The sequence below is a fragment of the Daphnia pulicaria genome, chromosome 6, assembly GCF_021234035.1.
Source record: "Daphnia pulicaria isolate SC F1-1A chromosome 6, SC_F0-13Bv2, whole genome shotgun sequence".
Taxonomy (NCBI): Eukaryota; Metazoa; Arthropoda; class Branchiopoda; order Diplostraca; family Daphniidae; genus Daphnia; species Daphnia pulicaria.
In genome coordinates, this window is record NC_060918.1 from 17,279,032 (window position 1) to 17,301,745 (window position 22,714).

General features: G+C 38.8%; 2 protein-coding genes and 12 non-coding genes across 16 annotated transcripts; 6 read left to right on the top strand and 8 right to left on the bottom strand.

Annotated features, from left to right (window-relative positions):
* Positions 1-19: 19 nt before the first annotated feature.
* LOC124342125 (delta-1-pyrroline-5-carboxylate dehydrogenase, mitochondrial-like) lies at positions 20-2,628 on the bottom strand (the record flags this gene model as incomplete). Its single annotated transcript, XM_046795096.1, has 10 exons — positions 20-616; positions 717-854; positions 935-1,061; positions 1,134-1,206; positions 1,307-1,474; positions 1,547-1,806; positions 1,872-2,059; positions 2,121-2,216; positions 2,279-2,351; positions 2,414-2,628. Coding segments are annotated over 5 exons (741 nt in total), but the record flags the coding sequence as incomplete, so codon positions are not given.
* Positions 2,629-2,669: 41 nt separating this feature from the next.
* On the bottom strand, positions 2,670-17,361 carry LOC124341909. Of its 3 annotated transcripts, none has more exons than XR_006918669.1 (7): positions 17,093-17,212; positions 16,923-17,013; positions 16,637-16,845; positions 16,466-16,554; positions 16,354-16,408; positions 2,818-2,897; positions 2,670-2,741 (listed from the first exon to the last, which is right to left on the bottom strand). XR_006918669.1 is itself a non-coding variant. In XM_046794865.1 (7 exons), the coding sequence occupies exons 3-7, from the start codon at positions 16,711-16,713 to the stop codon at positions 2,734-2,736; spliced, it is 309 nt and encodes a 102-aa protein (XP_046650821.1). In that variant the 5' UTR covers positions 16,714-16,845; positions 16,923-17,013; positions 17,199-17,361; the 3' UTR covers positions 2,670-2,733. The 3 variants fall into 3 exon arrangements, 1 of the variants encoding a protein (XP_046650821.1); XR_006918668.1 differs by having other exon boundaries at positions 17,079-17,183; XM_046794865.1 differs by having other exon boundaries at positions 17,199-17,361.
* Positions 17,362-17,856: 495 nt separating this feature from the next.
* Trnar-ucu lies at positions 17,857-17,940 on the bottom strand. Its single transcript is given in 2 exon segments — positions 17,857-17,892; positions 17,904-17,940. It is a non-coding gene; the product is annotated as a tRNA-Arg (tRNA).
* A 118-nt stretch (positions 17,941-18,058) lies between these two features.
* Positions 18,059-18,140, top strand: Trnas-uga. The gene has a single exon. It is a non-coding gene; the product is annotated as a tRNA-Ser (tRNA).
* Positions 18,141-18,551: 411 nt separating this feature from the next.
* On the top strand, positions 18,552-18,624 carry Trnak-uuu. The gene has a single exon. It is a non-coding gene; the product is annotated as a tRNA-Lys (tRNA).
* A 506-nt stretch (positions 18,625-19,130) lies between these two features.
* On the top strand, positions 19,131-19,203 carry Trnar-ccu. Its single transcript has one exon. It is a non-coding gene; the product is annotated as a tRNA-Arg (tRNA).
* Positions 19,204-19,839: 636 nt separating this feature from the next.
* Trnas-gga lies at positions 19,840-19,921 on the bottom strand. The gene has a single exon. It is a non-coding gene; the product is annotated as a tRNA-Ser (tRNA).
* Positions 19,922-19,998: 77 nt separating this feature from the next.
* On the bottom strand, positions 19,999-20,072 carry Trnai-aau. The gene has a single exon. It is a non-coding gene; the product is annotated as a tRNA-Ile (tRNA).
* Positions 20,073-20,336: 264 nt separating this feature from the next.
* Trnar-ucu lies at positions 20,337-20,420 on the bottom strand. Its single transcript is given in 2 exon segments — positions 20,337-20,372; positions 20,384-20,420. It is a non-coding gene; the product is annotated as a tRNA-Arg (tRNA).
* Positions 20,421-20,538: 118 nt separating this feature from the next.
* On the top strand, positions 20,539-20,620 carry Trnas-uga. The gene has a single exon. It is a non-coding gene; the product is annotated as a tRNA-Ser (tRNA).
* A 411-nt stretch (positions 20,621-21,031) lies between these two features.
* Positions 21,032-21,104, top strand: Trnak-uuu. Its single transcript has one exon. It is a non-coding gene; the product is annotated as a tRNA-Lys (tRNA).
* A 506-nt stretch (positions 21,105-21,610) lies between these two features.
* On the top strand, positions 21,611-21,683 carry Trnar-ccu. Its single transcript has one exon. It is a non-coding gene; the product is annotated as a tRNA-Arg (tRNA).
* A 635-nt stretch (positions 21,684-22,318) lies between these two features.
* Trnas-cga lies at positions 22,319-22,400 on the bottom strand. The gene has a single exon. It is a non-coding gene; the product is annotated as a tRNA-Ser (tRNA).
* Positions 22,401-22,477: 77 nt separating this feature from the next.
* Trnai-aau lies at positions 22,478-22,551 on the bottom strand. Its single transcript has one exon. It is a non-coding gene; the product is annotated as a tRNA-Ile (tRNA).
* Positions 22,552-22,714: the final 163 nt, after the last annotated feature.

The following is a 22,714-nucleotide window of genomic DNA, read 5'->3' on the forward strand; positions in this document are numbered from 1 at the left end:
CTCTGTGTGTCTTTAGAGAGAACAAGATTCCTTCGGTAATGTCCTTCGGGCATTTTTTAAACGCCGGGGAGTGGATCCTAACGAAAAAAACATCTACGCGTAATTTTTGTATTAACATTACTAGAAATGGAAAATTGTCTATTTGCTCGAACAACATCATTTTCCCAATCCCCAAAAGCAGCTCGTTGAGTTGACTATTTTACAGACTAGAAACAGACATTTTTCAGGTCTGTACACCATTCATGATTATATTAAAAAATACACTATTTGGCAGTAGAAAACAATTTATTTAATTATAAAAGTTTATCACACATACGAACCATGAATGTTTTATTTTTAGAAAGTTAAATAAAATTGTTGCGAAAATCAAAACTTATTTTTTCAAACTTGAGTATGGAGGTGATTTCAGTAGACAACCAGTAGGGGATTAGGGGCCTTGGTGTAGTAGAAAGTAGCAGCAGTCTTGTAATATTCCATCCCACAGTGGTTTAGTACTTGGACCTCGTTGTTGTGAAGTATGGCAGCTTGTGGTGATTTGGTATCGGCCATATCCAGGAGACATCAGTGCACCCGTGGTCGACCCAGCCTTAAACAATATATCACATATCAGCGCTATCTAATCAATGAAACAATACAGTTTAAAAATTTAATGTTCTTGTCAACAACCAAAAATGAGATAAAATTGATTCACAACTAAAAATAAAATGAATATTTACCCATGATTGGAAACCGATTTAATACGGTAAAGAAGACAGTTGTGACACACAGTGAGCTGCAGTAGGTTGTAGTCTAGTACTTGGACACTTCGGTGAAGATCGCTCTGATGGTGAATATCTGGAGACTCGGTGTAGTAGCTGCAGGCAGAATATAATTTGGAGCATCAGTATAGTGAGCTAAAAAAGCGTAGATTGTAGTGTAACGTTAAAGGTTGGACCTTGAACTTTGGTGTTGTAGAACTTGGAAGACTCAGTGCAGTACTCAGGCGCTTGCGTGATGTGACTCGGGGCAGATTAAGTTTTCGACTTGTACTTTGGAGCCTTGGTGGTGTAGTACTCTGGAGCCTGTTAATGTAGTAAGTTGTGTTGCGTATCAAGTACTATTCTTTCGCTGCTGTTACTTGGTATACACCATACCCAGGAAACACCAGTGTAGTCGAACCAGCCATTAACGATGGAACGTCCAACAGCAGCATGTCGCCATAGTTAACTAGAAAATTAACATACATAGTTAAACGTTTATATACAACAGTAACGAGCATATTTACCAACAGTCAATAAATATCCTTGTAAAGAAACGGAATATTTACCCATTGTTGCGAACCAGTAATACGATGAAGAAAAATCCTTGGTACAGGTAGTGCACTGAAGTTGTTGCCTTGTCCGTGATGATCAGTTTACTGGTGTCTCTGGCCTTTTCTATCTCCTTTTATACGATTTATTTCTCACCCTCGCTTCTTAGCCTTGCGGTATTGTACCTGCTTGATGATGATTAAACACGTTAAATTCTCACCCAACATCTACACTACTCCATGACACGTTTTACGGACATGTTGTATGAAAAACAAATTATCTTGAAAATTCTTTCATTCACTAAATCGCTTTCTTCATGACAACGATCATGTGCCATCAGAAAAGCCGTCAGAAATAGCTGCTTTTGCCACGAAGGGTAGAATTGACAACGTGCTCCACATTAGCAGATGAATGAAGCAAATGGTAATTCTTCCCTCCACACTCGCCAACCAAACGTGGCAAATTCCGGAAGCGGTCAACATTTTCTCCTACTTGCTTCCACAACCAGTGGACTGTACTGTTTCCAAAAAAAAAAATAGCAATAGAATTTCGTCGGTACCATCAGGTATCTAAAAATATTACAGAACAGATCCTGTGAAATTAATGGCGCTTAGATGCGTCGAGTTGGTAATCGCTCGTCCAAAAGTAGGACCCTCTGTAGGCAAGAAATTCACTACGCCAGGAAGAATTCCACTTTCTTCCATCAATCGGAATGCTATATAGTTCGACAACAATGCTGTGTCAGAGGGTTTCCACAGAACAACATTTCCCTAATCACAAAACCATTCTAAACATAAATAAATTCTTAAATAAAGAATGGTTGAAGAGTACCATAATCGCAGGGGCATATGCAAGGTTTCCTCCAATGGCTGTGAAATTGAATGGAGAAATAGCGGCGATAAATCCTTCCAACACTCTATGTCGAACCTACACATGAATTAAGTTAATCTTAAAGTTTATGGTTTCTTTAATGTAAATAAATATTTTACCGAATTTTGTATCGAAGGAACAACGTTTACTGGTTGATAATCATACAATCGTTGAGCAAACTCTGCAATAAATCTATTTTTATAAAACTTCTTGAGTAACGTCATCAATACCAATATGTTCTATATTTGTTTTACCGCAAAAAATCCGCTAATTCACAAGCTGCATCAATTTCAGCTTGATAAACTGTTTTGCCTTGTCCCAGCATGGTAGATGCATCGAGTTGACTACGATATTTTGTGGAAACCAAATCTCCTGCTTTAAAAAAAATATAAACTTTTTTATTCAAAGGAACCTTCTCCCACGCGCTTCTGGCTTTCAATGAAACGCCAAAAGCTTTTTGTAGTAGTTCCTAATTCCATGGAAATAAAAAATTAAGAAACAAAAATAACCCCTTTTAAAAAAAAAGTAAAATACGGGAGAACCATAGCAGAATATCGCGATCTTTTTCTGATGGTTAGAGGGCTGCAATTTAATAAATAAAAAAACAAAACAATAAGCACGTCAATAAATGTGGTTTAAAACGGAAGAAATAGAATACCATTGTCTGATAAATGAACATCATCAGTCCAATATTCTTTGCCATCAATAACAATTGGAATTTCTTCAACAGCAGATTGCCTATGTAAAGATCCATCCTCTCGGACGGAATAACTTTACAAAGAGAAGACTAAAAATAATAAAGAATAAACAACCAGAGGCGTTTTACCCACAAGCCGATGTATTGGACTAACACTAATAACTAGTAGCACAATTAATAATTAAGAATAACATACCGTTACTGAGATGAAAAATAGAAGAAACAGGAGACAGGATAAGACACTTGTTGACACAGCACTAGAACTCAACACAGAGCTCAACACTAATAACGCTCGGTACAAAAGAAGGGACCGGTAACTGTTAGACACGATTGAAGAAGGGAACTAAGATAAATCAAGACTAGAACAGGAACACAAGACGGAAGTAAATCAAGAACTAAAGACTGGAAGAGAACTAAGACTGAACTGGAACTGAACTAGACTGAACTGAAGCTGGCGGATCGAGAGTTCCTTATAAACCCTCGTACAAAATGCTAAATATAAATGTTTGCAAATCGAGAACAAAGGTAAGAACATTCCAGATTGGCAGCTGCAAACAAACGTGTTTGTAGCTGCAAATCTAGCTTCATAATTCTAATTAAGCTGGTTTAAGCATAATAAAATTATAATAATGGAAGAAGCAGTACATGAAGCGTATACAATAAAAGCTTGGCCAAAATAACTATAGCGCTTGTTTCGCACATGACTATATATGGTATGCGTGAATAATATTCAAATAAAATAGTATAATAATTCAGCGCGCGCTATCTAAGCGGACGCTTCATTACATCACTCCCACCTCCGTTGAATTACGCCCCGTAATTCAATTCAAAGGACGGCGCGCGCGTGGATTGACGGCGGTGGTAGCTTTAGGTTTGCATAGAAAACAGCAAAAACTTTTAAGCAGATTGCAACAGCCACAAGCTATAAAAATGCGAATCAGGATAATAGCGATGATGATGACTACTGCAAGAAGAAAATATTTCTTTATTTTTTCAATCCAATCCGGGTAGACAGACAATTCTTCGGCGTTGACTAAGATATTAGTGGTCCTTGGAACGTGAGATGGCGTGAAATTTCCGGCGGAGTGATCGTTAATTGTTGAAACGATATCTGCTAGCACGTTCATGCTGTCCAATAGGGCGTCGTTATAGGCTGGATTAGATTGATGCACATAATCAAAATATTTCACTTCATTATAGCGAAATGAATGCGCCAAAGTTTGTGTTGGGACCACAATCTGTGCGACGATTGGCCGCCAAGTCCCATTGCTGTAAGCATACGGCTTATCATTAAAGTTTATAAAGCCTACAGACCAGTAACATGGTGAAAACGGAACTAATTCCCAACCGTCACGATTTATGGTATATTTTTCAAATTTTGGCTGAGGTCCACAGTTTGTCACTTCTGCAGCGAACGACACGTTGCGCACTTTGCAAGTAATAGCTAGCACTGTTTTCCCGAACGCGCTCAGTTTAGTACACTTCGGAAGGTTGACCATGGATGCTGCCAGCCATCCGTTAAACTGGGCTGTAGAAACAACACGTTCATGGGTAGCTTTCCTTTTTTCGCACTGTAAGTTCTCTATTTCTCGAGTCAAGTCGTTTTCGTTGTCGAGGAGCTGGTCACGCAAGTATTGAAAGTTGGCGACGACATCAATACTTGCATCTTCTTTCAACACCGGGCGTTTTCTTGACACTTCCTCTAGCGAAGAATTTTTCGGAATAATTGGTGTTGTGAAAATGTATAGTTTAGGTTGGCCTATCACGTCAAAAGCATCTGCTTTAACGTCGCAAGTTGTCAGTGGTGGGAGGCACCTCTTGTTCGTTATTTGTATGTGAAATTCTAGTTCTTTTTCTTCATCGTGCATTCGGAATTTATTTGGTGTGCCGGTTGTTATTATTATCGCGACACCAGATTCAACCAGACGTGCTTTAGGCTCTGATTTTACGGTAAATGTTTTATCCCAAATTAAAGTAAGGTGATTGTGGGATATGCTGCCCGCTGTTGCTGGCGCTATTCCAAGGGGAGTTGAAAAACTTTCCCCTTCTGTTTCTTGGTACAGTTGGATTTTTTCGACGGCACAGTTGATAGTTTCGGCTGTGACTGTTTCCAACCACCATCCATCTTCCACTGGTTCTTGATCGTAGAAAAATTTATTGTCGTTGATCGTCATTGGTTGTTCATTGCACCGACGGCTTTCGTACATTGTTAGGCACTCGAGAGGTGAAGTTTCCAAGGCAATTTTGTCAGGCACAACCACTTTTTGACCGAAGAAGCTTGTAGTAATGTGTTTGATTTGCTTCCATCTTGCACAAATATAGCCAGGGAATTTTAATTCTTCCCGTTTTTCAGTGTATACTGAATAATTAACTGCATTTGTGCGATTTTCATTTTTTTCGGGCTGACAGTCTTCATCGGAGAATTGCAGAACTCCTTTTTGAGACGCTTGCTCGCAATCACAGACGGTGACCTCGAGAGCGGTTAGGCCTAGAGCGTATAGGCCTAGCAGCAGTAGCATACGGAGAACAAACATTCCCGTGCTACTGATGACAAAAATTTATAGAGTAATACAAAATTCACACATAATATAACAATACAGTAAGAAAAGATTCAAAGAATAAAAATTATCATTTAAAGCAATTATCAATCATCGGTTGTGGGTTTTTTTTTCTATTAAGATTTTCTCGTAGCGAAAGCGATTTTTGTTTTTTATGGGTTACAAAACAAATTTAAGACAAAATATAATCAATTATAAAAAGAACACGATGAATGGGACAATATTAAGATATTGGATAATAATGTGGGAGGGTAAAGATTTTTTTGGAGGGTAAATATATATACTGGACGCGCAAGCAAGGGAAATATTCAAGAAAAACGGCGTCTACAAAGAAAATAAATTCGTTTTTTGTTCTAATAACTAGGCCTACCGTCATTATCTTGACCTAAAAGTAAATTTACTGTTTGAAAATTTCAAGCGTTTGCACTATTGACGCGGAATAGGCTACTATTTAAATCAAAATGCAAATATCAAAATGGTTTATTCTTTTTCTCTTGTTTTCTACTTCTTATTCTTTCACGGTATGCTTCCTCTCATGCCCTCCCTCATTCTTCCTTCAGTCTCCGTCTCTCATAGTATGCTCCCTCTTATTCTCCCTCCCATTCTCCCTCTTATTCTCCCTCTTATTCTCCCTCCCATTCTCCCTCTTATTCTCCCCCTTATTCTCCCTCTTATTCTCCCTCTTCGTCTCTCATAGTATGCTCCCACTTGCTCTTTCTCTCGCTCTTTTCTACTCCTTTTTTTCATTCTTTGTTATGTTTTAAAACTTCTTTTTCCTTCTCACTATTCCTGTTTTTTTCCTACTGCTCTTTTTTCGATATTTACTGAACAATTTATTTATTTTCTATTTGATGCATTAAGGTAAAGTATATTTTTGTTGGGGATAAGCATATAAGAGAATGAATGTTTAAAAGCATGTAAAGGCGTACATAGCCTCAAATGGCAAAAAAAACAGAACATCCAAAACAACAAATTTTTTAATTAATTTTCGGGACTTTCTTCTTCCCGCTCCCACTCCTCTGCAGGTAGCCCGCTCCGATTGGAACGGCCCACATTCCCTTGTTGAATCCAATTCGGTTGTGGATTTTCGATTAAATGGGGCGCTGCCGGTTGGCCCCAGTACATATCCCACTCTTCTGGGTGTGGGTCTACTGGGCTGTTTCTTGGAGATGGTATGGCCCACGCATCCGGTTCTTCTCCCCACGGGTCTCCATTGTTGATGCCTTGCAGTTGCTCGCGTCTCCATCTCACGAATGGGGATTCGCGGCCATCATTTTCTTCTCTTTCGTTTACATCTTGAACGGGTCTTACGAACGGGACTCCGAACCCTTCGTATTCCTCTTCTCGTTCTTCCCTTTCTCTTGCGTCAACGGGCTCGTAGTTGAAGTGATGTCTTTGTTGATCCGGGACGTTCCAATTTAGTGGTGAACGTCTGTTTGCCGGATCCACATCGAGTATAGCTCTCATGTTCTCCCTCACTTGAACCCAATTGCCAGTATTGACTGACTCCGATAGCCTGTTCATATATACCGCTGTAATCAAATTTTTTGAGAGCTCACTTCGACGGCCTAGAGCCTCCCAGTGGTCCTCACCTGGACCCAGGCAAACGTCACCCGCGTTGTAACGGTGATAAAATTGTAAGTCCTGTTGACTACTACGCACTTCCATAACTCTCTCCTCGGGCATTCTGTTTGGAAGGTGCACTACCCGCCCGTCTTCAAACTCGACCCTACGGATATCAGCACTGTCGGTAGAACTTTCGCTGCGTGATGGGGAATCCATTTTTTTTCTTTTTGAAGAGAACTTTTAACTTTAGGAGAAAACACAAACAAATATTGCACACTGTACGAATGTAAATGTTGGAGTGGGTGAACAAGGATCGATCTCTTGGCTAATAACCCTCTTTCCTCCTATTGAATCCGTCGTGGGCGTTTCTATGTTTTATTAGATGTTTAATTTGGTCAAGATTTTTCTTTTTCTCTTTTTCTCTTTTTTTTTTTTTTTTTTTTTTTTTAAACATCTGTTCTATAACGGGCGGGTTCGCGGCGAATTCTTTTGGGTCTTTCATTCAAATATTTGGGATCGGCCACTTTTCTTGTTTCTTTCTTCTTTATTTCTTTCTTTTTCTCTGCCGTTGCTACTGGGTGTAAATTTGCTTGAAGGGGCTGAGTTGGTGTTGATGGTGCGTTAAATATGATATCAGCTAACACAGGGGAGGGTGGACAGGGGGAAACGCGCTCGCGATAAGGACGCGAGTTTCTATTTTTAGCTTTTTGAATATTGCTCCCCTTTTTCTCTTTACTTGTGCTTTTTCTCCCCGTATGCAATCCTTTTTCCTTTTCGTTTGCATTGACTTTCGTTGTTTCTTTTTCGGCGTTATTCTTATCTATGCTAGAATTTTCCTCGTCTGTTAGGCCTACGTCGTTTACGTTTTCTTCGTTTTCCGTTTCAATTGAATCGCTTTCATTACTAAAAGTTTCCCAGCCATCGTCATTACTTTCACTTGAAATACTTGATTCTTCGCTATTTATTTCGTCATCTTCATCCTCATTACTGTTACTAGAAATATTTGATTCTTCGCTATTTATTTCGTCTTTTTCATCCTCTGCTCCTTCTGTTACTTGCGTACTTATTGACTTAAAGCGCGGGTCTTTTATTTCGGCTGGTTTCTCTATTTCTGGGCACGCTTCGTCTTTCCACAGCATCGTTTCAAACAGCGGTTTTAGCCTATTCACATGCACGCGTTGGATATTATAAGAATTGTCGGCGATGTCTACTGTCTTGTTATTATAAGTTTTAATTACTCGAAAGGGTCCTTTATATTTTGAAGTAAATTTCTTACTGTCTCCGGTTTGTACTACCACTATATCTAATAGAACTCTATCCCCTACTACATATTTATTTTCCTTTGCTCTTTTGTTATATTGTTCTCGTTGCCGCTCCCTCGCTTTTTCACTTTCTTCCCGTACTCGTTGAAAAGTGTAGCGTAAACGATTGACCAGATTTCCTACATAATCGGAGGGTGAAATATTTGTTTTAGGGATTGCTCCCAGAAATTCATTTATAGGTATGTTGGCATCTCTACCGTGGATGATATAATACGGGGTCTCGTTTGACGAAGAATGAATTGAATTTCTATAGGCAAAGAGTAAAGGGTCGATTAAATCTTCCCAATCTTCATGATTACCGTCTTTTAATTGTTTTCTTAACATGGTCGTTATCGTTCTATTAAATCTTTCTGTCTCTCCATTACTAGCCGGGTGATAAGAGGTCGTTAATCTATGTTTTATTTTCAATTTTTCGCAAAAATATTTAAATAATTTTGAAGTGAAATTTGTTCCTCTGTCTGAAACGATAGCATTAGGCATTCCGTGCCGGGTCACTACTGTGTCAAATAAACATTTGGCCGTCGTTAAAGCTTTCTGATTCTTTAGCGCGAATGCTTCTGGCCAACGGGAAAAATAGTCCGTGACTACCAAGATATATTTATTTCCGTTTGTTGATGCTGGTGTTATTGGCCCCAGGAAATCAATTCCTATGACTTGAAAGGGTGCTTGTGCAAGGTCATGTGGATGTAAATAGGCCTTTAACGTACATTTGGAATTTTCTGTACATTCTTTACAAGCTTTACAATATTCTTCGATTTCTTTTCTCATTTTTGGCCAATAATAGTTATTTTTAACTTTCAAGTATGTGCGAAGAAATGCTAAATGACCTCCCATTGGTCCGTCATGAAGCTCTTTTAATACTAGCAAACGAAGCGAAAGGGGGAGAACTAGCTGATGGTTTATTTCGTTTCTCTTGCTCTTTTTTGTTAAAATTTCCCGTCGGTAAAGCACTCCGTTGACTACTTCAAAATATTCTATTTCTTTTGCCCATTCTGGTTTCTTGTTTTCATATTTTTGATCTAATTCCCCGGTTTCTAAATAAACTTTAATCTCTTTACATAATTCGTCTTCACTCTGCTTTTCACATACATATTGAAATTTATCCGTCGATTGGATTGTTACTAGGCTCGCTATCTTCATACGTGAAAGAGCATCTGCGTTTTGGTGAACTCTCCCAGGCCTATACTTTATTTCGTAATTTACTCCTGCTAATTCTATAGCCCATCTACCAAGTCTACCGTTACTATCCTTCTGATTTTTTAACCACTGAAGAGCTGCGTGATCAGTAATTATCTCAAAAGGCCTATCTAGTAAATAATGTTTAAAATGTTTTATTGCATAAACTATCGCCAATGCCTCTTTCTCAGTAGTACAGTATTTCATTTCTGGCTTCGTCAGCTGTCTACTTGCATAGGCTATCGGGTGTTCTTCTCCGTTTTGCACTTGCGACAGTACGGCTCCAATTCCGTAGTCACAGGCATCGGTGAAAAGTAAAAACTTTTCGTTGAAGTTGGGATATGCCAGTATGGGCGGCGTCACAAGACGGTCGCGTAACGTTTCAAACGCCTTCTGATCTTCTTCCGTCCAAGTGAACGGCTGTTTTAACATATCCTTATGCGTCTTTCTAGTTAATGGTTTTGCTATCGCGCCAAAATCTGGTGAAAATTTTCTATAATATCCAACAAATCCTAGAAAGGAACGAACTTCATCTGCTGATGCCGGTATTTTGTAGTTCTTTATTTGCTCGATTTTTGCTGGGTCTGGTTTGATACCCTCCGCTGTTATCACATGGCCCAGATAATTAACTGATCTTTGCAAAAATTGACATTTTTTGAATTTTAACGTTAATTTTGCTTCCCTTATCAACTCGAATACTTCACGGAGGTCTTCCAAATGTTGTTCAAATGTGTCTGAAAAAATTATAACGTCATCCAAATAGACCAATGCCTTCTTCCCTAAGACGTCTCTCAAGGCATAATTCATTAGCCGTTGGAAAGTTGGTGGCCCGTTACATAATCCAAATGGCATTCTCGTAAACTGATAAAGGTGATCTTCTATTACAAATGCTGTTTTTTCTTTGGCCGATTCTTCCAATTCAATTTGATAATAGCCTGAGGCCAAGTCCAAAGTGGAGAAAAACTTTTTTCCGTATAACTTATCTAAAGTGTCGTCAATACGAGGCATCGGAAAAGAATCTTTCTTTGTTATACTATTTAATTTACGGTAATCAACACAAACTCTTATTTCTCCATTCTTTTTTATAACTATAACTACTGGTGCTGCCCAAGCTGAAATTGATTCCTCTATAATCCCAGCTTTTTTCAAGTCAGCCAATAACTTAAGAACTATATCTTTATATTTTACATGTAAGCGATATGGGCGTAGTCTGATAGGGCCTCTCCCTTGTGTGTCTATCGTATGTTTTATTAAGTCGGTACTACCCAACTCTGAAGTTTCAGAAGCGAAAATTTTTTTAAATTCAAAGATTAAGTCCGAAAGGGGTTCTCGAAATTCTAAATCAACGTCTGGGAATTCAAATGAATCAACTTCTGGATTTTTACCGCTTCTCTCCTTTTCTGCGTTCGCGTACGCGTTTTCAGTCTCTATCTTTCTACTCTGCTTTAAATAATCGCTTGACCTTAAATCTAAGCTTAAATCACTATTAAGATCCTTTGGAACCTCATTATAAAATGTCGGCTCTTTAAGATCTTCTGCTACCTCCATAGGCTTGCAAAAAAAATCTGTTGCCTCAAAGCTCCGTCGTAAATCAACTTTAGGCTCTTTTAAGCTTTCTGACGCCACCAGGCTCCTTCTTGGATAAACCTCTGGCTCATTTATATTTTCTGACACCGTAAGAATCCGACGGGAAAAATCCTTAGGTTCGCAAAAAAAATCTGCTGCCACAATGTTCCGTCGTGAATAACCTTGCGGCTCTTTAAAGCTTTCTGGGTCCTCATAGTATTGTCTTAAACAATCATGAGTTTTATCCCCTAAACTACTATCATTATCTATTTCAACTTTATCTGGGTCCTCACAGTTTAACCAAACTTGAGTATTATCCCTTAATTTATTATCATTATCCATATTTCCTTTTTCTGGGTCCTCACAGTTTAACCAAACTTGAGTTTTATCCCCTAAACTACTATCATAATCTATTTTTACTTTTCCAATGATTGAACTCGCAATTTCAATCGTTCCTAATTGAGAAGATCTTGGTAAACAAACAGAATGCATTGAATGATTTTCTACTAATAAACTATATTTTCCATCGTTCGAAACGGTGCTAACAAAATCTCTTATTTCTAGACCACCTGGTAGTGTTTTATTAGACGTAAAAACCACTGTCGCTTTAGGAGAGACGTAAGGAAATGATCTCTTCATCTTTGCCTCAATTACCATAACTGATTGCTGGGGTATTTTTACTCGTTGACTTGCTGTAATCGTCATTTCGGGCGCTGGTCCCGATGTGCCTTTTTGTTGGTCTGGCTCCTCTCTAGCTAGATAAATGCTCTGATTTTCCCCATTAATTGTAAAACCATGTTTCCTAATAGCATCCCATCCTAAAATACAATCTTCTGAAATACCATCACTAATCACAAAATTTTGGAAAAATCTAACATCTCCATAATATATAGGCAAAATCACTTGTCCAAACGTATTTAATTTTTTGTCATGTACATCATATAAATCAAAATCGAGTTTGCTGCAGGTCCCTCGACTTCGCTGTGGAAGAGATTGAAAAAGATTGTAATGCATGACACTTCTAGCTGCTCCTGTATCAAATAAAGCCTGAAAAGAACGCTGAAAACTTGAAAGAGGAATTCGAGGAGTTGATTCATTTGTTAATGTAGTTAACTTAGCAATATTTCGGGATTGAAGAAGAGGCTCACTATCAACTGACCCGAAGCCACAGTTGATACTTATTGGTTTCCCTGTTTCCTTGGAGGGGGTCCTGGTAAATTAGGATGACCTGGGCCCATTGGTTTCATTTGACACTCAACTGATTTGTGTCCGATACCTCTGCAATTGTAACAAATTGGCGGTTTTGCTGACTCTAAAGCTTCAACTTGTTGATTCTGAGAAAAGCTTTGTTGAAAATTTTGTTGATGATTTGGCTGAAAATTTGGTTGATAATTTGACTGAAAATTTGATGGAAAATTTGGTTGAAAATTCTGTTGCCTTGGAACAGGGCAATTATTCTTTACATGGCCTTCTACACCACACGAAAAACAAATGAGTGGAAATCTAGTAAACTGCTGGGTCGGAGTGGATGGTTGATTGGGTATTTGAAAAGGTGTAGGGAAATTTGGTCTAAACCCTGGCTGCTGAAAAGCATTTTGATTCGGTTGCCACTGCTGTGATCTGGGTGGTCGAGGCTGCCAACTTGGTCTATTATAAAAAGGCTGATTCGGTTGCGTATTATTACTGATAAGTGGTTTATAAGGCAATCTGAGACTATTTCCATTATTGGGGTAAGTTGGCTGAAAATTTTGCATTTGATTTTGAAAGGTTACTTGTTTCTGAACGTGTTGTTGTTTTCCGTCTTTTGTCAACAGAAAGCTAACAGCTTTTGAAAGTTCTTGTATACAATTAGCAATTTCACTTTGGTCAGTAGCTGTTTCTTCTGCCTGTTTATTCCCCTGTTTTAATGCAGACGCTATTGCATTGACCGTTTCGTGTTGTTCCCTTACTATCTGTTTGATTTCTTGTATCTCTGAATTATTCGAGTGACTAGTCTGATTGATAGCATTAACAAATTCGTGTCTCTCCTTATTGGATTCAATAGCTTCCATACGAACCGAATATTTTCTTGTTGCGGCAACAAGTTCGTCAAAGGTTCTGAATTCTTTATATTTAACTTTCATTTGTAATTTTTCATCAATTCCATCTATGAATTTTTCTTTTAAAATAATTTGAAAGGAGTCTTCTTCATAATTCTTGGGATAAGCGTATCTGAATAGTTCCTTAAGACGAATAGCGAAATCATAAATCTTTTCCCCTGGTTTCCTATTTGCTTTTTTAAACTTTTTTAAAGACTTCTCTGTCGTTTCATCTCCGTGAAAATGGTCCAATAATTTTTCCTTAATTTCCTCAAATTTGTCATTCCCGCTGTGTAAAATATATTTCATAGTTCGATGTGCCTTATCTGTCATTTTCTTATATAATTCTAGAATAGTGTCTTTTTCCGTCATATCAGAGTCATACATGATGGCTTCAAATGTTTCTAGCCAAGTGTCAAATCGCTGGAGAGCACCTCCAGAAAAAGATGGTAAAGATTGTAGGCTTGAGCGGACATATTGATCTTTTTGAAAAGCGGATAGATCTGAAGCTGCTGCAAATCTAGGTGTAGTATTGGTATTCATTTTGGTAATTAAATTTGAGTTTGATAATAAACAAAAATCCTCTATTCTGGCACTACGCTTAGGACTAGTCTGAGGCGTGCTTGGAATCTTTCTATGTTGTTTCTTATTTCTGTCTCTATAATCGATTGACTCGATGGGCTCAGTTCCCTTGTTTGTATCGGTGCTGTTACGCGATTCTCCAAAATCTGCGAAGATCCCGTCGAGCGTCTGCTCCTTTGTGATCGTCTTCTCTGACTGGGTACTGCGTAACACTCCAAATCTCTGTGATTGTTCTGAAGGCTCTGTCTGTCCACCTGGACTGGTTCGACGCAAGCTAGAGTTCTGTTCCCTCGCGATCGTCTTCTCTGGTTCGGGACTGACTGATTCTCTGATTGTCTTTGATTGACCTGAAGGCTCTGTCTGTTCACCTGCTGGACTTGTTCGACGCAAGCTAGAGCTCTGTTCCCTCGTGATCGTCTTCTCTGGTTCGGGACTGATTGATTCTCTGACCTGCTTTGATTGACCTGAAGGCTCTGCCTGTTCACTTTCTGGACTTGTTCCTCGGAAGCTGAAACTGCTAATAAAATTAATTTCTTCAAATTCTTCTTCGTTTTCTTGATCAATAATTCTAACTCCCGGATAGATATTTTGCGTGAGAACCTCTTGACTTGGGGAAGCTGTTTTAGTTTGTTCGATAGACTGATCAGCTCCGGCCTGAGTGTTTCCAATGGCCCCGGATTGAGTGATTGTACTTGTCCCAATTTGTAAACTAAGTTCAGAAACGTGTAGAGGGCTTGAATATTTCTCAGAAAATTGGCGTGTGAATTTATAAAACTTTCTAGCACGAAGTAAGACGCTTCTCCAATTTCTTGAACTACCGAGTGATAATCTCCGTCCTCGTCTACTCTTTGTATTTCCTGGCTTGGAAAATAATTTAGGAAATGTTCTTCTCTTTTTGGTACGAACGGAAGAAGTTCGTGAAGACACAGAATTTCCCCCAGAAGGAATGTCAATGTTTTCCTCCCGCAATTTATCAATACTTCCGTCAACAGCTTGATTCCCCGGACTGGTCCGCTTGCTTCCCTCAGCTCTGGCTGGGTTAGCTCTAGTTGGGATTTCGATAATTCGGTTGTTATCTCTGCTAACTTCGTCGCCGCTGATAGATCTATCAGCTCCGACTCTGTGTCCAACTCCTGAATATTCTGGAATAACCGAAGTAATTGCGTCCAGACTGCTTGACTGTTTTTTTGAAAATCTGTCTTTCTTTCCTCTAAGTTCTTCAAAGCTAGGATTAATGATGGAAGTAGATGAACTACTTTCGGATAAACTGCATTCGGCCCTAGTATTACTCCTTCTACTGTTCTTCGAATCCGAATTTCTATTTGTTCCGCTACTAATCTGTTCGATTGAATTTCGAAATGGTCTGCCATTCGTTGTTTTCTCTTTGAAATAATTTGAGAGACGACGTGTCCAATCTATTATTGGTGTAATTCGACGAGAAGATTTGGGCGTGGAAGAATCAGTGAGATAAGGCAACAAAGGGGAGGAAACGTCGTCACTACTGTTAAAAACTGTTTCTTCTTCGCGAATCCATTGTCTACGTGGGGGTGTTTTTAATAACGGATCTACTTGCTGATAACCGGAGTATGATCTAAGTTTTTTCTGGATTTCACTGTACACCCTGGTTCTTAATTCTTTATCGGTAGATCCCTGAATTTTCCGGACAGGATCCTGGATGAGCTTCGCACTTCCAGTATCGACAATATTTGCAAAACTTTCTTGACAATCAGAAACTACAGAATTCAACGGAATCGGGGAAACAGGTGGGGCATGGATCTCGACTTCAACAACGTTGTACAAGGGATTCGATACACTTATAATAGGCGTGCGTACAAGTTTAGGTCTAGCACCAAATACATCATTATTCAACATTGTGGGTGAGTTCTAAAATCGCTGCCACCATTATGTAAAGATCCATCCTCTCGGACGGAATAACTTTACAAAGAGAAGACTAAAAATAATAAAGAATAAACAACCAGAGGCGTTTTACCCACAAGCCGATGTATTGGACTAACACTAATAACTAGTAGCACAATTAATAATTAAGAATAACATACCGTTACTGAGATGAAAAATAGAAGAAACAGGAGACAGGATAAGACACTTGTTGACACAGCACTAGAACTCAACACAGAGCTCAACACTAATAACGCTCGGTACAAAAGAAGGGACCGGTAACTGTTAGACACGATTGAAGAAGGGAACTAAGATAAATCAAGACTAGAACAGGAACACAAGACGGAAGTAAATCAAGAACTAAAGACTGGAAGAGAACTAAGACTGAACTGGAACTGAACTAGACTGAACTGAAGCTGGCGGATCGAGAGTTCCTTATAAACCCTCGTACAAAATGCTAAATATAAATGTTTGCAAATCGAGAACAAAGGTAAGAACATTCCAGATTGGCAGCTGCAAACAAACGTGTTTGTAGCTGCAAATCTAGCTTCATAATTCTAATTAAGCTGGTTTAAGCATAATAAAATTATAATAATGGAAGAAGCAGTACATGAAGCGTATACAATAAAAGCTTGGCCAAAATAACTATAGCGCTTGTTTCGCACATGACTATATATGGTATGCGTGAATAATATTCAAATAAAATAGTATAATAATTCAGCGCGCGCTATCTAAGCGGACGCTTCATTACACCTATGTTGTAATGCATTTTCCAAGGCAACTCTTTCTTCGCTGCTTTTCAAATAACCTAAATATGATAAACAAATAATGAAACCATCAAATCATAAGTAATTTTAACTTTTACCTAAAATAGGTTCATTTGCCAAATTAATTGGCTGAGCAATAGGTTTTTGAATAATAGATGGTCCACCCAAAAATCTAACAAATGATTTCCTATAAAGTGGGCAAACGTATATATAAATGTTGTACGCTTAGTTTTAACTCATTTATAGTCAACATTTTAAAACTTATTTACCCAACAAAAAGTCTCGGTAACCAAAGTCTCTGTGCTGATGAAAGATGAAGAGTATTTTTGGAAACGGATGAAATCATTTTAAAAATTTTGATGGTAGTAATAGACCTCTGGCAACACAACGGTACTTTCCACTATCAGACTCCTGTAACTTTGGGATTGTCAGGTGAAGGGTGTTGATAGCTCCTGGCTTGTTGAGTATATCATGCATGCTGTGTTTCAAAGAGAATATGGCATTAGGAGTTGAGCAGAGCAGGCGCTATGAATTTTGTCTGCAAATTTGACATACCGATTTGTACTGTGCTTTGGCAAGTGCCACTCTAGCTGAAATTTGACAAATGGTCCAGATTCTTTGACGACTTGGCAGGTATACTCGGCCTCTACATTGTAAAATTTAGTAAAATATATCAAAACTGTTAAAATTCAAGAAGAACTTATCACAAACCACTTTAATCTCACTTTTTCTTCTTCACTTTGTTCTCTTTACTCGTGTTGAATTGCGCATTAAAACACAAACACAAAGGAAAAAGTATTGTTTTTATGAAGTTACTCTAATAAAGATTACCCGAAGGGTTTCTTCTGCTGTCATGATTCAAAGAATTTGCTAGATGTTGCTAGAAATAGTTTTCCAGTTTAATCAGCAGTCCAGTTTAAGAATTCTTCTGAAAACAACTTTTTTCTCTTGTTGTTGACACTACTGAGCACTGACTGCACAACACTGACAGTTAGAAGGTTAAGCAAACAAAGCGAATTCACTAACTTGGATTCGGCAACCAGCTAGGTAATAAACACGCAAATTAAATTTCTAAAACAGTAATAAAAACCAATGAAACCCCGTCACGACATGTATCAAATTTTGACAGAATTATGTACAAAATTTGGTGACGATTGGTCATTCAGGGAAGAAACGTATAAAGGATAACTAAATGGACATTAAACCCTCTGAATTCCACTACTAGCTACTACTACCCTACCCCCTATACCCCACACCCTATATTGTTAAGGACCTTCGTATATAAATATACCTCAGGGATGATTTAAGGTATCTACCAAGCAAGGCTATATCAGCAGCCAATTTCAATCGTCACTGTGAAGGCAATGCAAGCCAGTGATATTCGTTGAGTGTTCGAGATATATTTGTAGTTTTATTGATCTGACATGATTCCCCATGGTTTGTGGTTAACTACTACTCATCATGAACTAATAGTTTCGTCATATGCTATTAATCGTGGCGGGATTCGAACCCGCAATTTTCGGATAACTACTTTCATAGAAGTCCGACGCCTTATCCATTAGGCCACACGACCTACACTTAAAGAAAGTGCTAGGATTTTGCATCTCTCATTTAACCTGCTCTTCAGTAAGGTCAAACGGAAATATTGGTGATTCAATAAATATTATTACTAGATTGTCTGAAAAATCGGGGCAGTTGTGGCCGAGTGGTTAAGGCGATAGACTTGAAATCTGTTCCTCTCTGAGGGCGTAGGTTCGAACCCTACCAACTGCGGTGAATTGCCATTTGTTTCACATGCTAGTATTTTCTAGTGGAACAACTCATTTTCAATCGTTTACTAGTATCTCAAATTTACGCATGATTACAAATATTAACTGTGCAGTCATGGGTATCCTAGATCCCGGGATCTATCTCGGAACCGTGGAGCCATGACCTGTTACTTGGCGTTTCCAGAAACGTGTCTATTTTTCAGAACCAGTGCCGAAATGCATTATGGCGGTCTTTGAGTGTAGTTTACAAACACAAAATGTAGTCAGAGACAAATTATAGGATGAAAGAATGTGTACCCATTTTGTTTACGAAGAATAGAAAAACGTCCGTACTTCCGTCCGTAAAAGATCTATAAGCAATCGTAAAATTTAAAAATGAACTCGAACGGAAAACTATTGCAATACCAATTATTAAGCCCGGTTAGCTCAGACGGTAGAGCGCGGGACTTTTAATCCTGAGGTCAAGGGTTCAAGTCCCTTATCGGGCGGCTAGTCTTCTGATTTTAGTTAGTATTGTTGGTTTTCCACCATTTATTATCAAGTTAATATCGTTTGAAATCATTCACCATTATGGGCAGAATTCATAGATGTTCATAGACGACAACACGAGTTCTCATGGTGTTTCTTTACGTTAATTCCTACGATGTAGAGAAAGTGCGAACCAAAAGGAAGTACATTCGGATATAGGTCGTGGAACATACACAAATAATGAAATGAGATAGTGAGAAAGAGTATCCCTCATTGTGAGAGTAGAAAGCCTTGATATTTGATACAACTAATTGCAATAGTAAATGTATGTCCAGTTATAGAACTCGAAAGCTGTAAATAGAGTTTGTAGTTAAGATTATTCAAAAAACATGGTTTTCAAGATTGAGACGATGTCCACAGACGGTAATCGCTGTATGTTTATACAACATGGGACGTTTGGCTATCTTCTAGGTAAAAGCTTTGCAATATAACGTCATTCCTCGAATAGGAGATTCAACATAACTCAGCCTTTGTGGCCTAATGGATAAGGCACCGGCCTCCTAAGCCGGGGATTGCGAGTTCGAGTCTCGCCAGAGGTAGCGAGCAACCGAAACTATTTATTATCGAAAATCGTCGTTAAATTGGCAATTACTTGTCTTTTGTTTTACTGTTTTCAAGCAAAAATTTTCATTGGTCCAAGTGTTGGGAAATCGCTGAAATGGCATGCTTAAACTTGGAAACCTTTGCCAGTGACAATTACTTGGCAGCGGAACTTATTCTGCTGTTTTACAGGTGAACTCTGACTCTCTCATCCTTCTCTGCCGTCTTCACTGGTTCCTGGAGCAACAACGCGCTGAATTCAAGACGCTGGTCATGATGGTAAGGTGCATTCTCGGCAACGTGTACTTGTTGTCTCTCATCTACTTTTAGAAACTATCTAAACCTGGCCTACGATCACAGACCTCGACTTCGATGGACCTGACTGTTCTTACCACTCGTACGGACCATTGTTGAGAGCATGCCTTATCCAGGGTCACCCCGTTGCTTAGTTTGTCTTGTCTTGTCCAGGGCCATCACATATGCTAAAGACCTAAAGACCTTTCGTTCTTCTCTCACTGTGTACTCCCCTACTGATTTTAAACTTGAATGTTCTCCCAAAAAATGACTAGAAATAACTTCTGGCGTCACTTGATCAAATGTTGTGTAGTTACATTTACCAATAAAATGCCACAAAACGCAGATAGTAGGATTCGAACCTACGCTCCAAGATAGAAACTGATTTCCAGTCAGTCGCCTTAACCACTCGGCCATATCTTCATTCACTAATTTAGCAAAATATTTCGAATCTATCAGTACCTTTTTAGAGTGGAAAATATTTAATGAAAGAATTATAGTGGCCCGTAAGAGGATCGAACTCATGACCTCCGCGTTATTAGCACGGCGCTCTAACCAACTGAGCTAACAGGCCAATAAATTCTTAATATATTAATAAAAGGTTCATTCATCATCAGTTAGGTATACTCTGTGTGTCTTTAGAGAGAATGATTTAAGGTATCTACCAAGCAAGGCTATATCAGCAGCCAATTTCAATCGTCACTGTGAAGGCAATGCAAGCCAGTGATATTCATTGAGTGTTCGAGATATATTTGTAGTTTTATTGATCTGACATGATTCCCCATGGTTTGTGGTTAACTACTACTCATCATGAACTAATAGTTTCGTCATATGCTATTAATCGTGGCGGGACTCGAACCCGCAATTTTCGGATAACTACTTTCATAGAAGTCCGACGCCTTATCCATTAGGCCACACGACCTACACTTAAAGAAAGTGCTAGGATTTTGCATCTCTCATTTAACCTGCTCTTCAGTAAGGTCAAACGAAAATATTGGTGAACCAATAAATATTATTACTAGATTGTCTGAAAAATCGGGGCAGTTGTGGCCGAGTGGTTAAGGCGATAGACTTGAAATCTATTCCTCTCTGAGGGCGTAGGTTCGAACCCTACCAACTGCGGTGAATTGCCATTTGTTTCACATGCTAGTATTTTCTAGTGGAACAACTCATTTTCAATCGTTTACTAGTATCTCAAATTTACGCATGATTACAAATATTAACTGTGCAGTCATGGGTATCCTAGGTCCCGGGATCTATCTCGGAACCGTGGAGCCATGACCTGTTACTTGGCGTTTCCAGAAACGTGTCTATTTTTCAGAACCAGTGCCGAAATGCATTATGGCGGTCTTTGAGTGTAGTTTACAAACACAAAATGTAGTCAGAGACAAATTATAGGATGAAAGAATGTGTACCCATTTTGTTTACGAAGAATAGAAAAACGTCCGTACTTCCGTCCGTAAAAGATCTATAAGCAATCGTAAAATTTAAAAATGAACTCGAACGGAAAACTATTGCAATACCAATTATTAAGCCCGGTTAGCTCAGACGGTAGAGCGCGGGACTTTTAATCCTGAGGTCAAGGGTTCAAGTCCCTTATCGGGCGGCTAGTCTTCTGATTATAGTTAGTATTGTTGGTTTTCCACCATTTATTATCAAGTTAATATCGTTTGAAATCATTCACCATTATGGGCAGAATTCATAGATGTTCATAGACGACAACACGAGTTCTCATGGTGTTTCTTTACGTTAATTCCTACGATGTAGAGAAAGTGCGAACCAAAAGGAAGTACATTCGGATATAGGTCGTGGAACATACACAAATAATGAAATGAGATAGTGAGAAAGAGTATCCCTCATTGTGAGAGTAGAAAGCCTTGATATTTGATACAACTAATTGCAATAGTAAATGTATGTCCAGTTATAGAACTCGAAAGCTGTAAATAGAGTTTGTAGTTAAGATTATTCAAAAAACATGGTTTTCAAGATTGAGACGATGTCCACAGACGGTAATCGCTGTATGTTTATATAACATGGGACGTTTGGCTATCTTCTAGGAAAAAGCTTTGCAATATAACGTCATTCCTCGAATAGGAGATTCAACATAACTCAGCCTTTGTGGCCTAATGGATAAGGCACCGGCCTCCTAAGCCGGGGATTGCGAGTTCGAGTCTCGCCAGAGGTAGCGAGCAACCGAAACTATAATTATCGAAAATCGTCGTTAAATTGGCAATTACTTGTCTTTTGTTTTACTGTTTTCAAGCAAACATTTTCATTGGTCCAAGTGTTGGGAAATCGCTGAAATGGCATGCTTAAACTTGGAAACCTTTGCCAGTGACAATTACTTGGCAGCGGAACTTATTCTGCTGTTTTACAGGTGAACTCTGACTCTCTCATCCTTCTCTGCCGTCTTCATTGGTTCCTGGAGCAACAACGCGCTGAATTCAAGACGCTGGTCATGATGGTAAGGTGCATTCTCGGCAACGTGTACTTGTTGTCTCTCATCTACATTTAGAAACTATCTAAACCTGGCCTACGATCACAGACCTCGACTTCGATGGACCTGACTGTTCTTACCACTCGTACGGACCATTGTTGAGAGCATGCCTTATCCAGGGTCACCCCGTTGCTTAGTTTGTCTTGTCTTGTCCAGGGCCATCACATATGCTAAAGACCTAAAGACCTTTCGTTCTTCTCTCACTGTGTACTCCCCTACTGATTTTAAACTTGAATGTTCTCCCAAAAAATGACTAGAAATAACTTCTGGCGTCACTTGATCAAATGTTGTGTAGTTACATTTACCAATAAAATGCCACAAAACGCAGATAGTAGGATTCGAACCTACGCTCCAAGATGGAAACTGATTTCGAGTCAGTCGCTTTAACCACTCGGCCATATCTGCATTTACTATTTTAGAAAAATATTTCGTATCTATCAGTACCTTTTTAGAGTGGAAAATATTTAATGAAAGAATTATAGTGGCCCGTAAGAGGATCGAACTCATGACCTCCGCGTTATTAGCACGGCGCTCTAACCAACTGAGCTAACAGGCCAATAAATTCTTAATATATTAATAAAAGGTTCATTCATCATCAGTTAGGTATACTCTGTGTGTCTTTAGAGAGAATGATTTAAGGTATCTACCAAGCAAGGCTATATCAGCAGCCAATTTCAATCGTCACTGTGAAGGCGACATAATATATTTGTAGTTTTATT

Excerpts from the sequence above, each read along its gene's own strand:
- LOC124341909 (XM_046794865.1), bottom strand. The coding sequence starts at position 16,713 with ATGATTTCATCCGTTTCCAAAAATACTCTTCATCTTTCATCAGCACAG. Across the intron at positions 16,409-16,465 it reads GGCAAATGAACCTATTTTAG|GTTATTTGAAAAGCAGCGAA; the intron begins GTAAAAGTTAAA and ends TATCATATTTAG. Across the intron at positions 2,898-16,353 it reads GAAAATGCATTACAACATAG|GCAATCTGCTGTTGAAGAAA; the intron begins GTGTAATGAAGC and ends ATCTTTACATAG.